The following is a 17,933-nucleotide window of genomic DNA, read 5'->3' on the forward strand; positions in this document are numbered from 1 at the left end:
GCTAAAGGTTCTGTCCAATCCAGATGTGGTGCCGCTGTGTGCCGAGCACACCTGTGCCACAGCAAACTGCGCTCCGTGCGTAAAGATCCCAATGCAGGCGCTTCTTGTATCCTTAATGTAAATGCCCGCTCTCCCAGTAGCATCCTGGATTCAGGACGGACCAGCCGCCCCTGCTCCTTTAAGGCAATGAGGAATTAAAGCGTCTGCAGGGGCAGAGGAGAGGGTTTTTTTTTCTTTTTTTCTGTGGGATGCTCAGAGTGAGCGTCAGTGAGCTGCGATTAGAGTGCGGCGGTGGAGAAGATGCGCTTGTTCGCTCCTTGCTTATGGACGCACAGAAGCGATGAAGATAATCTGACTTTGGAGTCAAAGAAAAAAAAAACAAGCATTTTTTTTCCCCTTTCTCAGTCTGCCATCGTCTGCCTGCTGTTTGCTTCTTCCTTTTTTTTTTCTTCTCTAAAACTTGTTGTCATTTTATAAAATTAAATATTTAACTTCTAAGGATTATTCAGTGAAAGAGAGAAAAAAAGGAGGTTCTCATTTTATAGAATCTTTATTCTAGCTGATTTGAGGGATTTCTTTTCCTCCCAGCATCGGCTCTGACTCAGCATCACACACACACACACACACACATATACACTCACACACACACCTGGGCTTCACCCCCTCAGCATCCTTTGAATAACGGGGAGAGGCAGCAAGACGCGCAGCAGAGGAGGACAGTCTGAGCTGAGCTCTCTTTAAGACAATCACACAGGGGGGGCTCACATAAGAGGGAGCAGAAAGAAACAGCAAAAGAGGAAAAAGTGGGGAAAATTGATATTGAAAGTATAGACACTTAGATCCGGTTTTCTTCAACACAGTGGCAAATGTTTAACCTCAGCCCAAGCGCACAGAAGAGAAACCCAGGGAGGCACCGGCCGGAGGAAGAAGAGAAAGCATAGCTTGGAGGGATTGAACGGAGCAGGGCATGTGGATATTGGCTTTTATCTTTTTGCAGAGCATCTTGAATGGTAAGTTTCCCTTTTCTTCTTTTTTTTCCTTCTCCCTATTAATGCATATAGTCCCTATATATAGAGGGCATATCAGTAATAGACGGCTGAGAGGGAGGGTAGAGGTCACCTGTGACCCACATGAAATGGATTTTATGAGGTTATCAAAAGGTTGACACCTTTAGAAAGGAGGTAGAAAGGAGAAACAGAAATTTGGCTTTTAAAATGTTATCTCCCTAAAATTTCAGCAGCCACATCTCAGGCCTTCAGACCATGAATTTCAAAGATTTAAATACGATGCAATGTTTGTATAAAATAATCACTTACCCTTGGAAATGATCTATTTTCAAAACAATATGTTTATTTTTGCCTTCATTCAATGTGTGTCTTCTCTAAAAAATTCCACCCAATGATTCTCCGTTCCTGTCACAATTTTGTTCCACTGTGGCCCTTAGTAATAAGTGACGTCTCAGATATTATGGACATTGGATTTAACCCTTTCCCCTTCTATCACTGAGGGAGGGAAAAGTAACTTTATTTTATTTTTTAAATGTTTTTACATTTGTATGAATTCAATTATGGCAATGAGCTTTATTTTGTTGTAAAAACGTTTAAAGATAAATTATTCCTATTTTCTATTTGATTTTTTTTTTTTCAGCTCATAATTGTTTATATTCAAATTGTTTACATTAGGTTGGTAACACCTTCACAGCCTGAATATATAGGCACATTTTAACAATATCATCCTCTGTTTAAATCATTTGTTTGAAACAATATTTTTGGATTGTATTTTTTATTAATGTGCATATTTTAGTTTTTTCTGAAACAGAGTTTATTTAGTCAAATTCACTCTGCAGAGGTCAAATGTTTACAAGAAATGCACACACACCAAATGCATTTCCATAAATTGTGCATAGAAGGGTATAAAACACCACCATCAATAAACTGCAGCTTTCAAACACCATTGTTGGCTGCGTCCATTTTTCAGTGTTTTCCAGCACAGCACTCGTCTAAACGCATGATCTCCTACCACCGCACGCATACATGTGCCTGACATTGTGCACATTTGTGCTCATAAAGTGTATCCACGATCAATAGTTGAAAATTGATACAGCTTATTGCATTCGCCATTGGCCACGGTCTCTTATAAGGGGGATTATGGCTGACTGGGTGTGTACGAAAACAGGGAAAGGGGCGAGTTGAATGGAAGGAAGCGTGTCTGCACAAAAACAAGATGACGAGATGAGGATTGAGGTGGAAAAAGCCGTCCGAACGGTTTCAATTTCGAACAGAGGGTCAAAAAAAGCTGATTTAAAAACAACACGGCGAAAAAAAAAAATGGGTTTCACAGGTATGCATGTGTTCAACCGCATCATAGGGCTGAAATAGTGTGATATGGCGAGTCCCTAAAAAGGATTTTCCCCCTTCTGGCTGAAATGATTAAATAGGCTTCAAAGTGGATTTTGGTTGTGATGGTGTTTCATTCATTGCTGAGGCAACCCTCAGTTGGTGGCCATAATTGACATTGACTCCCTATAAAATGGTATCTCCCTCAGCCCACCTTGTGCTGAAACTCATAAAGGAACAATAAAATGTCCTCATTAATCATAATCATCTGACTCTGACATTAGATCAACTACCATGCAAGATTGTGTCCGTTTATTGCATAAGGGATTATTGAGAAGGCCTGTGGCAAACAACTGATAGGGATTAAGCAGCAGATGGCGATGTGTGCAGACGTTGGACTTTTTGTGTTTTGCTGTTTGTACTGCAACAATATTAGCAACTTTCTTCTTATACGCAGCACTCGCTGTTTGTTTTGACAAAATTTGATTTTCCTACATCAGTGCACAGGAGCTTAGCTATACCTGTCTGTGTGCAGGGCTGGATGTTTTGGTGATTGTCATTAAAATGAGGTGTTTATCGGCTGAGCAGTCGTCAGAATGAATGAATGACCTTGCAGACAGAAGCCAGCAAGGAGATTGGCTTCCCGACAATTCTTGCTGTTTCAGAGTTAGGCCTATCACACGCTCAATGGCCTGTCTCTATGGTAACCTCCTTGATGGGTGTCAGGGACCGTGTCCTAAAACGTTCAGCCATTCGCTGCTAACCGTAAGGTGGAGAAAGCTATTTGTTCTTGTTCCATTTTCTTGCAGAAATATATGTCATTTAGTGTCTTTGTGATTGGGGAATGCCTGTTGTTACTTGCGCTTTTTCCTCATTGCATTCTGGGATATTTCAATCATGATGCTTGGTTTGCTCCTATTCACAGGCTGGACAACATTACAAAATGGCAGCCCATAGGAAACAGTAGACTTTAGTGAAAATCTCTTGACACGGGAGGGAGAGTTCAGCTTGCAAAAATGGCATTCCTCCTTTTAAGGTGTTTTGTATCATTTGAATTTTAACCGGCAAAACAAAATTCTCCTTCAGGAGTTCTTATGGTTCAATCTTATCTATTAATCATCAAACATTGATAAAAACATCTTATTTTCTTATATTTAATCGTCAAATTAAGCAGCAGAATTGAACTCTTCATAAATGGGATGATCCTGACTCACTATGTCAGTTTTTTTTTTTTTTTTTCTGTTTGTCAACACTGTTTTCAATACCAATGGTAGCAGCATCCATAAATTCAGCCATCAGCACAGGCGAGGAAATGTCTCTGCCTGAAAGCTGCCTCAAGGCTAAACCACAGCAAGCTAAACTGGCCAATTCAAATTTTCATTGGAAAGATAGAACGAGACAAGGCTCCTCATCGAGTCCCTGTGAGCATAGCAATGATTTGTAGACATGCTCTTAGCTTAACCTGATTCACATGACTTAAAAAGGACTTAGCCCATATTTTCTCAATGAATTAACATTTACGTGGAGGTTAGAAAATCACGTAATCAAATCTTGATCTCAATTAGTTGTGACCTTTATTGAACTAAATACACATCCATTTTAAAAACAAGGCAGCTCCTCTGGAACATCTGTCTGAGTGTAGCTCACAGAACAGAAAACAGTCTGTCACAGAGGTCAGTCTGCCAGTTTTAAATGACTCCACATTAGTAAGAACCCATAACTCTACATGGAAATACATTTGAGAGTATAGTCGATTTTGGAGAAACCTTGATTATCGGCTACTAAGTCTACTGTATATATTGCAATGTGGTGCACTCATATTGTCACGAATCTTTTTCGTGCTTTCCAACACAATTTTGTCATGTTTTTTGTGCTGCAAAACATAACGTGTTTTTTGTGTCGCTGGGCACAAAAATACACTGCGGTTGGAGAAAAGTCAAACAGAGAATCAAACCGAGACGACCATGCGTGAGACGACACCTTAACCACTGAGCTAACTTGGTTGGTGTATACAGTGGAGCACTACAGGTCATAAAAAAGGTATGGTTAGGTTTGGGACATGGTAAATGTTAAAGGTATGGAGAATAGATAACAGCAAAGGCGACAGGAAACATTCTCTTATCATCATAATATATTTTAATAAGAATAATAACCGAGAAATAAAATATACCACAGGTTGAGAACAAACCCAAGCACACTCTATGTTAGGATCGGGGACTAAAAAGCAAGGCACGGTCAGCAGCTTGTCTTTACTATTTCAGCAAAATACCTTCTGTTCTGTTTAAAATGCATTTTTCTGTGTATGTTTTCATTTTTAAACAAAATTAAAACTAAAAATAAATTAAATAAACAGAAAGATACGCACTCCATGTTAGGGTAAAGGTTATGGTTAGGAAAATATCTTCTGATTTTAATACATCAGCTTGAAATTATTTCCAAGCAGCGCAAAACAATTTGTGTATTTCAGCACGAAAACCGTGCTGCCACGCACGAAATAATTCATTCTTTCATTTTCGTGGCAGTGTGACGTTCTCCCATAAGATCGGGTTGGCACTGATAAGGGCCTCATCTGTTGGAGATGTGAGAAGAATCTGTACATGGATGTCAAAGCATCTCAGCGGTTCCTCATAAACTCAACAAAGCAACGAGGGGAAACCTGACCCTCCTTCGAGCTGCACTCACAGCCATGAGTTTACTAATGGCCAATTAGGGTTTGGTTGCACAAGGGTATCATAGCCCATAAAATCAAATTAGCCCATGAAAACACGCAGCCTACAGTTCAGTGATAGATCATCTCATGCAGACTTACTTTGATATGAAAATCTAATGAATTAAATTAGGTTTACAAACCCACTTAACTCTGACACGCTTGTGTGAGTTATAAGAGGGTTTGTTGGGTTACATTTTGAACTGGAAAGGGCCGCTAATGTTGGGTAATAGACACCCTGATGTGCAATCATAACACATATCCCACACTTCATATATCTGAGCTATGTAATAAGGTCTACTGTGGTCCTTTACTATACATCCTCAAGCTTGTCTGGCTGCCTAATTAGGGGTAAGCCTTAGCGACTTCTAAGCGTGTGTGCATGTATGTGTGCGTTGCGCTTCATCCAATGTAAAATCTAATTACTGATCACACTGTGTCTGTCTGAATCTCACTGATTCAGAGGTGTAATCGCACAATCCTGCGTGTAAATGTCTCTCGCATTAAAATGTTAACGATATCATTTAACATCTGCAGGGAAGAGCGGAGGAGCCCTCAGCACCCAGATGGAGGTGTTTGATCAGGCATGCAAAGTGAGGTTGTAGTACATCTGGTGGGGGTTTCCATCTCAGACTGGGTTCTCAGTAGAGATGATGTTTTTAATTCTCTCAGTGCCTGTCATAGTGACATGTGCTACTTTGTCGTGCTCCACAGGTAGAGTGGGAGATCTGAGCGTAAGAGCTTCTTTTTGACAGTCCCGACTGGCTAAATCCAAAGAATACATGAAGATGTACGTTCAGGAAGCTTTGTCCTTATTAAATTACAAAAAAAAAAAAAATATAATAAGGTCTCAGTACCATAGGTGGAGTTTGAGATTCTTGCCAAGGGGGCCAAAATAAAAAATAGAATTAAATATATAGACCGCCTCAAGATTCGCGCCAACAACAACGTGCGTAACATATGCAGTAATGCAAAAACCAGTAAAATAATTGATAATGTAGACTACAAAAATGTGCCTGGTTGCGTATCTTAATGTTGTAAATTAATGATGAAATCAGGCTGCTTTCTGCTTCATTTTTTCTGCAGTTCCATACATTAACTACTGGGTGCAGTGTCACTTTACCATTTACATTGTGAAGAAGAATTGCGCAACAGAAGAAGAACCAACCTAAAGTCTCAAAAGTTTGGCACCATTTCACTAAAACATATACTACAGCAAATACAATACACAATCTACAACAAATTAATTCATATGTATGTTGTACAGTTACTGTGTTTTATGGCACTTGAAATATTTATATCTTATGTAAATTATATTAAGGATTGTATTTTTTCAAATGTGTTTGGGAAATCTGTAATACAAACTTTTGACTACCCCGAAAACGCAGTGAACAGGGTTTGCATGTTCTCTCAACTGTGCATGAGTTTTATCTGATCAGTCCAAAACATGCATGCTACGATAATTTGAGTTTCTAACTTTAAACATGCTTTAAGGATTGTCTGTGTTCCTCTAATGGACACGTGGAAAATGTCGAGAATAAACTGGGCCTGGTGCTATGTGTGAGGTGGAAAAGGCTTTGATCACAACTCGTGTTTGGAAGAATAATAAATAGATGATGATAAAGACTCCCTTTTATTATTCATTTAAAAATGCTACCATACAAAATATTGTATAAGACTGGTATCAGGGGGGCAAGCTGGTGAAAAGTAGCATATATTTTGTTATTTAAATTGAGTAATCCAGAGCCTATGTCCATCTCTATGTGTCATTGGTGGAACTTCTTGTTTTTGCTGCGTTGATGTTGAGGAACATTTGTAAAAGTGTTTCTAATACACTTTTAATTACCTACCCAGACAGTGTCCATGGAAGTTTTAATTCTGGCCAACAATGAACTTATTATTCCCATGCAACATCTTCAAAAGAAAGATCCTTGGCCATCAATAGTTGGTTCAAAGTCAGAACAGTTTCCTTTGAAATCTTCCGCACATATATCATAAATGCATGTATCTGAAATTGTAGCCATCAAACAAAATTCTGGGTAGGAAATTGTTTTCATTAACAACTGACTAAAGTAAACAAAACCTATGACGAATACAAAAAGACATTTGGTCAAACACTTTTCTTCTTGGTTTGATTGTGTTAAGTTCTTTGGTGAACACAGTTCTGCATGTACAGTATTGCTTGCCCCACTCTGGGTGTGTGTTACACACTGCACATTCAAGTAGCCAATTAGAGCTTTTGTCCTCACAGAAGACAGCTGGTGGAGGTGTGATGGGTTTGCCATCCATCTCCGATCAAGACAAACACAAGCACTGGAATTTAATCCAGTCCTCCACATACCAGTGCTAGGTTTGGAACTCACACTCTGTGGCTCAAGGCTGGATTGATCCCAAAGACTCGGGGCTGATGCATACCTGATGTATTGTATCTCACTGAGAGTCTACCAGTCATATGTCTTCTTTGCTAATGCTGCCTGTTAACTTGGCTTCCTACTCTCGTCTTTCATAGCCATCTCTTACAAATGCCCACACATCCTCTTTTGAAATTATACAAAAGGTATCTTTCAACTCCCTGTGAGCATCTTACTGTATATTTCACCTTTATGCAATCACGTTACTCTTGATCACATTCTAGATGATATTGCACCAGAGTTATTGTGCTATACAGCAGGAATATCAAAGTAGGTACATGGAGGAGGCCAACGTAGACCGACGGAGTGGCAGAAAGACAAAGTGTCCACCCTAGTTCCTCAACACCGTTCTTATTTGTAAAACTGGCAGAGATGCTAAGATTTAGCACCAAGTTAGAGGAGGTTATTTTTAGATGGCCATTTTTAAAGTGCTGTCATCTTGTTGTTGTGGTGTGTGTGTGTGTGTGTGTGTGTGTGTGTGTGCGTGTGTGTGTGTGTGTGTGTGTGTGTTTGTGTGAGCAAGTAGGCCTATGTGGAAGATACTTAGAACAAGTCATTTGTCTGTGTAACTATACTGTATGTAGTTTGTGTGAATTTACAAGTTATCTTCTACATTTAGAGAGGTTTTTTTTTATTGTTTTTCTTGTTGTTCCTATTTAAAAGACTGCATCTATGAGCTTAATTGGAGGGTTGGATGGGTGGGTCAGGGTCTGACGTATAGTGAAGCCACAGGGGTCTGATTTATGTCCTTCCAGCCACTCATCGATCTCCCAGCCCGGTGTGAGACTGAGTGCATTGTCAATAATCTTAGCACTTTGTGATATTTCTAGAATTCCCAGGTCTCCTCTACAAGGACCAAGGTGTGACGATGCAGTGAGCCATTTGTCCAAGATCAAATCAAAGGACACCAGGAATGGCAGTGGTCTATTGTGATTGAGGTTGAAGTATGAGTCAAAACTGCCTCTTTAGTGACCTGGTTGTTCAAGAAACAAGTGAATTGTTTTGGATTGTTTATTTAAAGAGAAGTCAATTGGACAAAGGCCTTGTACCATGTAGCAGTTGTGTGTGTGCAGGGACATTTTTTTGCTACCAGCTTTGTGGGTGACCACCCAGAGTGGAATCTATTTGGGGTGCACCAGCGCCCAAACCCCCCTGCAAAAAAAATGCCTGGGTTTTATACTACCATTCATTTTCACTTTAAGTTAGTTTGGATTATCACGTCAACTTGCTGCTGAGAGTCATGTATGGCGGGCCGACAGGGATTTACGACTGCAGAGGTTGTGTGTGAGTGCGGACCGGGCCGTTATTTTTCAATCTGAGCCTGACCAGAGCCAGACAGAATACTAACCAAACATGACCCGTGCCCAAAAGTCTTTAAGGTATTCTGTCTGAGCCCGACACACACGGGGGCAACAAGCGTACGTTAATGCGCGTGCAACTGATGTATGAAGCTTCGTAGGCTGTACTTGAGGTCCACTATTTCACAGGATGTCACTCTGGACTTTCCATCATTAACATCAATCATACAGTCACACAACAGATTCCTTATGATGTTGTAATTGATGATTTTGCATCAAAGAAGGCTAGAAAATGTTTAACCTTTTGGAAGAAGTCCTTCTTCAGGGATTTTTCGATCTTCTGACTCACATATTCAAATTACCTATGCTTATCCATGTGTCAAATGTTTTTTTCAATTTATTTAGTTTTATTAATTTGTATTTGTGCAATTTACATTGATGTTTACAATATTTTTTTGTTTTTGTACGTTTTGGGTTTTGGGGTGTGGGGTGGGGGTGGGGTGCAGAGGGGTGTGTGTGTATGCTGCGTGATTTATAACACTAAGCAACACCTATATGAGATCTATTATGTGTTGCTCTGTGTTTCTCTTTCTAAACCAGTCATCCCTGCAAGTGATTATGCTAATTAGTATTTGATCAGATGATTAAATTAAAACTCGATTCATTCAAACTACTAAATGCTCTGCATACAATTGTCTCCGCTTGGCTGGTTGGTTTACACAGGTCCTAGTGGTTTGTTTCTATCCAGTCAGGACATGATGATCTGAAAAGGAGAGGAAATAAACCCTCTCCTTTCTCTAAAGCTGTGGCGCGTGTGGTAAATAAGTAGTTATTCAGAAAGCTGGCTATAAGGGAGGGAAATAAAGAAACATACGTGTGTGTGCGTGTGTGTATGGTAGATGGTGAGGTTGGGGGTGGGGAGTACTTGGAGGAGGAGGTGGGGCTGCTGAAAAGAGCCCCACTGTGGTCCCTTAAGTGTTGAATAAACATGCTTGGTTTAGGAAAATGGCTGCAATAAATGTTTAATATGATAAGTCTATAAAGACAGTCAAATGAGTCTCGCGTATTAAAATGAGCACCGCAAACAGCAGCAGTTGTAGCAGCTTGGGAGGAGGAAGGTGGAAGGAAGAGGAGAGGGGATGATAAATGCAAGCAAAGCTAACAGGATGAAAGTAGCCAGCTGCTGTGACATCAACATTAACACACTCCACCAGCTGCTGGTCACAGACGTCTTATGGACCAAACAGGGACAGCCGTATATCTTCAGAGGGCCACCACCCCTTTCATAATTCTATTATTGCCCGAATTAGCAGCAAGGAGTGACACATTATTGAATAAAACTACAGTATGTGCATAAGCAGTGGAAAGGACCACACTGTTCTGCAATAAAATAGGGCTGATATTTTATAGCAATGACTCTAAGATGTAAGATACAGAAATCAGGATTTTCCAGTTATTTATCTTTTTACTGTACTTGTGTGTATTGTATCTGCTTTCTCTATTATTTATTTCTATTGTATTATGTATGCACTATGTTTCCGTTAATATGTTTTTGGTTGTGTGCTGCTGGCCCCGAGAAACAAAAAATGTTGAACCTTCTGGCAAATCAAAGAACAAGAGTCTAAACATGAGTTTTTATTAATATTCAGGAAAATCAACAGAAATAACAAACTAAGAACATTAACTCTCGGTTGGTGATGTTTCTGAAAGGAACAAACGTTTGACAAAGTGTGGGCCAGAGTTGACCACATCATAATTAGCTCAATGATTTCTAAATAGAAAATGCAAAATTGATCTTATTCTTTTCTAGTAACACATGTAAAATGTAAAATCCACTATTGGCAAAAATGCTTTCGCCATCTCCTCAACAACTTCTTGTGTAGACACAACTTTACTTTTGTGGCATTGACGTAGACAGCAGTCCCATTACCCACCAGCCCCCCAAAAGCAAGCAAAATGCCTGAAGAAGGCCTCTTACTGTAATGTTTAGTGACATAATAGGGTTTGTTGTCCAGTATGTGCCATGTCCACTTGTCTAACTGCGGTAAGCTTTCTGCCAACAGGCATCTGTTCAACGAGAACGCTACTGCATAATTATATTATCAATAAAGGCAGAGTATGCTGACCATTGGATTAGTTTGGGAGAAATTTGATTACGTCCACTCAAGTCTCAATCAGGCTTGTTTAAGTATGATAGCATTGAGTCTCATAGGATAGAAGTTTCAGATGTAGAGCTGCTTACTGGCAAAAGTGCTAATGCATTGACTGAACTCCATAGCCATCCAAAATGATGTGTCATGGCATGTAACCTAAATGCATATTAACAGAGAATGTGAGAGAAACAGGATAACACATTATAGATTGTGATGTATATTGGCCGAAAAGTCATTTTAGCACAGAATCTATCATGGGCCTTGTTTTCAATGTCAATGCTGAGAGTGCAGACCTTTTTCCAATCCTGAGTGTTGCCAGGTCCAGCATTGGCAGTGAACTGTCCACAGACACTTTCTCTACAAGAGCACCCAGAGAGCACAAACCTTCACCAAGCTCCAAATATCCACTTTGCCAGATATTCACAAATGATCATGGTATTATGATAATTCACACGTAAAAGGCTTGTGAGAAATTACTAGTACATGGCTGCTGTTGTATGATCAAAACAGAAAGTGAAACGGAACAGATGACTACAGCATGCAATGTGCAAATTCACCAGCAGGAGGTGTTGTACAACAAGGTTAAAGAGCTGAACATAGGGATTTATAATTATTATTTTTTATACAGAATAATTATATGTATCATCCCCAAAATTTAACCACTTGTTCCTTATCCTATTTTGGATATTTTGTGAAAATTTCAACACAATCCGTCATTTACTTTTTGAGTTAGACTGCTCACAGACACAAACAGTGGAATGCTCAAGATAATGATTTTAAAGTTTGTACAAATATTTGTTAATTTAAAAAAATAATGATTATACGGCAAAAAAAAAATCTGCCAATATGCTTTAGAGAATTGGCTTGTAGGGTTATTTATAGATTTTGATTTGTGATTTTTGGGTTGTCAAAGAATAGTAAAAAAATGTGTGGATTTATGTGGGAAGGTTGGTGGGGTCATCAATTATGTATTGATTAAGTTAATGTGCAAAAATATAAGAATTTTATTATTCTGCTCCTTTCCAATCATGCAAATGTTTCACTGTGATATTATTTGATGTACAAGGGTAATTACTGTTGGGTTGCATTTTCATGAAAGGAATAAAATAAATAAATAAATAAAATAAACTAGAAAAGCTCAAGCTCAGCTAACACGCTCCGGTCATGGTAACATAGTAAACTCAAGATTACCATGACTACCTGTCAACATTGAGCTGTGTTACCATTACTACCTGTCAACATTGAGCTGTTGACTCTGCGATCACCTATGACATCATCACAAGTTCCACAGTGTGGATGGGAAAATGAATGGGATATATATATCTATATATTTTCTATTGGTAGTCAAAATGTAATCACCTGTTCCTTGTCCCACTTATCAATTTTCCTGAAAATTTCATCCCATTTATCAATTTTCCAGAAAATTTCATCCAAATCCATTCATAACTTTACAAGTTGTCTTGCTAACTGACAGACAGACAGACAGACAGACTGTCTGGATGGGTAAAACATAAGCGCAGAGCGGTAAGGAGGAAAAAAATGCAAGTGAAGATGCAGGTGCTGGCCTGCGTCACACTGCATTAGCTTAGCATTAGCATTAGCATTAGCATAGCATAGAATTCTGACATCGACATCGACACAGTGTTCTAATTGGAACACATCACTGTTGATGACATTATCAGTGTTCTAAAACAATGTTTAACAGAAGTTCCACAGTGTGGATGGGAAAATAAATGGGATTTACTGTATATATATATAATATTTTTTTTCTTTTGGTAGGCAGAACATCACTAAAATTTAATCACCTGTTCCTGGTCCCATTTATACATTTTCCTGAAAATTTCATCCAAATCCGTTCATAACTTTCCAAGTACACACACACACACACACACACACACACACACACACACACACACACACACACACACACACACACACACACACACACACACACACACACACACACACACAAACTGACCTAACCTTACTGCTTCTACGTTTCGCTCCTGGCAGAAGTAATAAATAAGTAACACAGGCAAAAACATCCTTGGTGGAAGAAATGATGCCCAATGTGATATGAAGTAAAACAACATCAACTTTGTTGATTTTTAGTGTATTTTGAAGACTTTGTGACAATACTGGAAACCATGACAGGTGTGTCAGCAATTGTGCTCAGAATAGTTTTGCCCTGTCTTGGCAGCCATATTTATAATTTATCAGTCTTAATTATAATTTTTTATTGTCATTACTATAATATTGATAATGTTGACTAGTACTGTATTTACAAAGCAGAATAAGGATGATAAGTGTCTCTGATTGAAAATAACTATTTATTCACCCCTTAAAGAATTATATAAATTGTTATGTGTACTTTTTTTATTGGATTGTGCAATGGTACAGCTGGTCTGTCTTTAAGCTGCTGTTTTCCCCTTTTAAATGTCCTCTTCGTGACAAATAAAGTGATTTGAATTGAATTCCTCATTGCAAAATAATACATTTTTAAAGGAATAAATTGTTAAATTCAAATCTAAATGCCTAGCACTTTAATTTAGAATGTTTGTGAAATTTAACACATATACACACACAAATACACATGCATGCGGGTTGCACAAACACAATTTATAGAGGGGAAAAAAAGGCAAATAAATCTTCTTTGATGTTTTTCTTTGATCACTCCACCTCCTCTCATGCATCAAACTGTGATCAAAAGCTTCTATTTAGCCGCCTCTCAATTACTTCACATGGCACATCACCCAGTGCTGCACTTCAGTTGAATAATTCACACACAAAACCATTTATAAATATATTCGCCTGGGCCTGTTTGTCAAAAGGATTAGCATTAGCCTTCTATAAATACATAGTTTTATTCCTGTTAATTAGGCTGAGTAGAGGCAACACTGTAGTGCTGCTCCCATTAACTGTTGTTGGTCACATTAGTGAACCATTGTAATGGATAAGTAAAAGCTTCAGGTAGTAATAATACAACATTGCTTCATAATTTTGCCACGACTTTAAAATTGGAAATTTCTCTCACTCGCTTGTGTATCTTTTCCTCATTTCAGACTTTGTTTTCCCTCCTCCTAAGTAGCGGCAGCAGAGGGAGCTGCCACAGTTTAAACCTTCATCAGATCACTTCTCATGCACTTACCATCATCATAATCAGCAGCAGCAGCATAATTTAGACATCAATGTATTTATAGCTCAGTTTTACTTAACGAGACACCAGAGTCTGGGGTCTCGGTTTTTTTCCCTTGATGAGACGGGTTGCCACGTCGGCCCATTTAAGACATGAAAATAGAGCAGGGAAGAAGAGGACCGGGAAGTTCATCTGCTGTTGTGGAGGGGGTGTTGGGGGGGGTCTCGTTCTGTCCGCCCCTCCTAGACATCAGAGGACAGATCTGTTGGAGTGCATCAGCAGCTTGCACACAGCCAGGCCTCTTCACTGTCACAGGGCTGCTTAATATTCATGAGAGCAAATTGGAAGAGAGTCATTTAACTTCTGTGCATGGTGTATTGCCTCGGGGCAGATCAGATCAGTACCAATGCTTACTCACGCTGGACTCTGGAGCCCTGATTGGTTTTGTCTGCTGCCTTCAGAACTTCTAACTATTAGAGAGTGTGTGACATTAAAGTTCAGGGCTTTTGATGTACAACAAGCTTTGTTCATTTTATAGGAACGCTTCTATGCTGTGTTTGAATCAGGATTGGGGTTAATTATAACTGTAACCGAGTATTTGGTAATTTATTACAATATGATGTAATAAGTGAGGATGCTGGGGGCCTCTTCACTATTTTTATTATTTTTTTCTTCTGTTGCAGAATTTTGGAGCGTTTTGATCGATTTTGACAATGAAGTCATCAAAACATGTCAAAAATTCAGCACAGAGGCGGTTGTTTTTTTGTGGTTTTTAACTTTTATAAAAAAAAATTAAATTATTTTTTTTTGTTAAAAATGTCCCCATTCATTTCGATTGGGACTTTCAGCAATTTAAGATTGAACGGCTTTAATTTTGAACTTCAGCTGTTCAGTCATTCTTCAACGTATTTTAACCATTCAACTTTTAAAATATTCAGCTTTCTGATGACTAATGCTAGGCTAATGATATTGCTAGGTTAATGCTAATGCTATTGCTAATACTAGGTTAATATCAATGCTAGCAAATATGAATACTAATGTTAGGCTAATGCTAATGCTAGGTTTATGGTAATGTTAGCTAATGTTAATTTTAATGCTAGGTTAATGCTAATGCTATCAAATGCTAATGCTAATGTGAGGCATATGCTAATGTTCATGTTAGGCTAAAGCTAATGCAGTGTTCAATGACGCGGGACACCCCCTGCATCCTCACTTGCATTTTCTTTATTGTAGTTATAATTGCAATTGTAATTCAAAAATCTGTTGCTGTTGTGAACATAATTGAATTGTAATTGAGTTCATATAATTGACTTTGTAATTGGCATTGTAAATGGCAACATTTTATAAAAACTGTCAACTGCAATTTAATTAAACACGTAACTGGGGAACTATGTTACAGCTCTATGGCTTACACATATGAAGTTATTGTTAACAGTTATTTAAATATGTTTCATAACAAGTTTTCCTACTACTTCTCAGTTCTCTTGAGAATCATTTGATAGTTTAAAAAAAATAAAAAATTACTAAAATTGAGTGGTATACGGACACAAAAAAAGGCTCATATGCCCACACCGAAACAAAAGTAAATAATAAATAATATATTTAAGAGTATTTTACTGCTGACTTAAGACATGGGTCAAAACCGACCCGTTATCATTGGGTCCTTTCTTTCTTACTATGGACTCTATTTTTTGTTAAGTGCTTTGAGATGACTTTGTTGTAATTTGCGCTATATAAATAAAGTTGAAATAAATTGAATTAATTGAACATGGATAATTGAAGACGTAATTGTAATTGCAAAATGTAATTGACCCCGACCCTGGTTTAAATTATGGGTAGTGGATCCAAGTATAGCTGCTGGTTACTTTACCCAAATATTTACTTCTATAATAGATAAATAAATGACAATAAGCATGTAGGAATTGGGATTTTGTTAAGGACAAAATGGCTTCAGCTGCTGTCAGTGTGGTAGAAGGTGAGTGGAACAGGTATGATATCCTCATCCCAGGCTGACTTGCCTTCAGGGTGCTGCTTTAATTATCTCAGGTTCCTGCTGTCACTTCAAGGCACACGGTGCCACACAGAGCCGTATCCCTGTGCCACGATGGTGATGACAAGTCAGACAGTGGATCTACTTGTTCAACAAATGCACCAGGACTAGGCCCTACCTTTAAAAATGTCGGAGGGATCAGAAACAAACTCTTTCCCATCCTCATTTTGCTAGTTTGCTGGTAATTCCTACACTGTGTGACACACCAAAACTATAACTTTTAAATGAGTGCTATCTCATGACCTGATGGCATTCATTTAAAGGTCCTTAGTAAAATCACATATTCTCTCTCTCTCAGTGAATTTATAATATAATCCTAACTATATTTGAGTCCTAACTGGTCTGTACACCCAACATCAAAGATATGAGATAGTTATAGAAATTAATGACAAACTTAGCTTAGCCTGTTTTTACCTTCACCAAGGAGGTAGTATTTGAACTACCATGTATCTACTTCTTTGTTTGTTTGTTTGTCTATTAGCAGCATAGCCAGTGGTTCAAGATACACATACATATGTTACACAAAATAAAATTTTAATGACAAACTAGTTTATTAAAAGAGAAATTGGGATAACAAAGTTATAACTTTTTTTTTTTAACTACAAATATAAATGAAATTAAAAGCTTTTTGAACAAAGAAAAGAAATATCATCCCAGGCCTACACGTGTGTGTTAGATTGAAATAAATACCTATATTTTGAAGAAATCAATCATATTTTATTTACCCAATTACAAAGGGCCAGGTGAACAGACTGAGGTTAAGAACCACTGCCTTGGGCTGTGGAAGATCCCATTAAATATTTGAGAGGATCTGGATCAATATACTTATTATGGATCATTTTAACAGTTTGCTTCATATTTTGGTTCATGATTGATCGATCTTTATGAAGATACACTCAGATATGACGTTTGGTTTGGTTTCTCAACTACCTCACTGAGTTTCATCCGGATCAGGTCCGGATTAGGCATTTGACCATATATTTGGACCTACAGTGTCGTTACTAACGAGTATAGACATTTCTCACAGACATCCTTAAAGTGTGAATGATCATGATCACTGATCCAGATGAGGTTTCTCTTGTCTTTTGATGTTCCTAATCAGCATTTACACCATCAAAAAAATGCAGTAGTGCAACAGATTCTTATGACTTTGCTAAAAACCTGTACTTTTTTTTCCAAGGTTTTTTTTTTTGGTTTAATAATTGTTGTTGTTGTTCATTAGTTAGAGTTCACACAAACAGATGAGAGATTGTTGGGTCTGAGGATGATGAATAATGTTGCTCTTTATCACTCAGCCAGTTAATGTGGATTTGTTTTTATTATGAGAAAGAGTAACAGTAATGAGACAGAAATAAAGCTTTCTAAGCAGCCACACACCTCTTTATTATACTATTTCACCTAATTATACTTAAATTGTTTCCTCTGCACAGCACCAGTAATAATCATTTTAGTACAATAATAACAAGCTTCGATGTGTACGACAAGAAAAACGATGTTGACTATTGAACATAGTTCAAACATTAAAAAAAAAAAAAAAAAAAAAAAAAACCCATTAATTGCTCTTATAAGATTATGCTAGAATTATGAACCCAACGTGTGTAACTACTAGAGCAGTGTCTAAATCTGCGGGAGGACAGAATCATAAGTATCTTTTCTGAAGATAAACAATGGATAATTGGACATTTCTAATCAAATCCACATGATTGATTTCCATGCCTTTTTCTCTTTAACAACCTTGAACACAACTCGTGAAAAGATGGGGTCCTGAAACCTCCGCCTCCCTCCCCACCTCCAGTCTGCATTATCAACAGAGCTCTGAGAAGATTGATACTCTCCTCGCCA

The 17,933-nt window shown here is 38.1% G+C and overlaps 1 protein-coding gene across 5 annotated transcripts in view; it reads left to right on the forward strand.

Moving 5' to 3' along the window:
• Positions 1 to 430: 430 nt before the first annotated feature.
• Positions 431 to 17,933, forward strand: part of dscamb (Down syndrome cell adhesion molecule b) — a 140,040-nt gene continuing 122,537 nt past the window's right edge. For 2 of the 5 annotated variants that reach the window (XM_028464263.1, XM_028464265.1), the window contains exon 1: positions 440 to 1,010. In XM_028464263.1, the coding sequence (XP_028320064.1) occupies positions 968 to 1,010 (43 nt within the window). In that variant the 5' untranslated portion in view covers positions 440 to 967. Of the gene's footprint in view, positions 1,011 to 17,933 lie in introns of all 5 variants that reach the window. The other 3 variants (XM_028464268.1, XM_028464266.1, XM_028464267.1) reach the window with 3 other exon arrangements.

Source organism: Gouania willdenowi, chromosome 13 (assembly GCF_900634775.1).
Source record: "Gouania willdenowi chromosome 13, fGouWil2.1, whole genome shotgun sequence".
NCBI lineage: Eukaryota > Metazoa > Chordata > Actinopteri > Blenniiformes > Gobiesocidae > Gouania > Gouania willdenowi.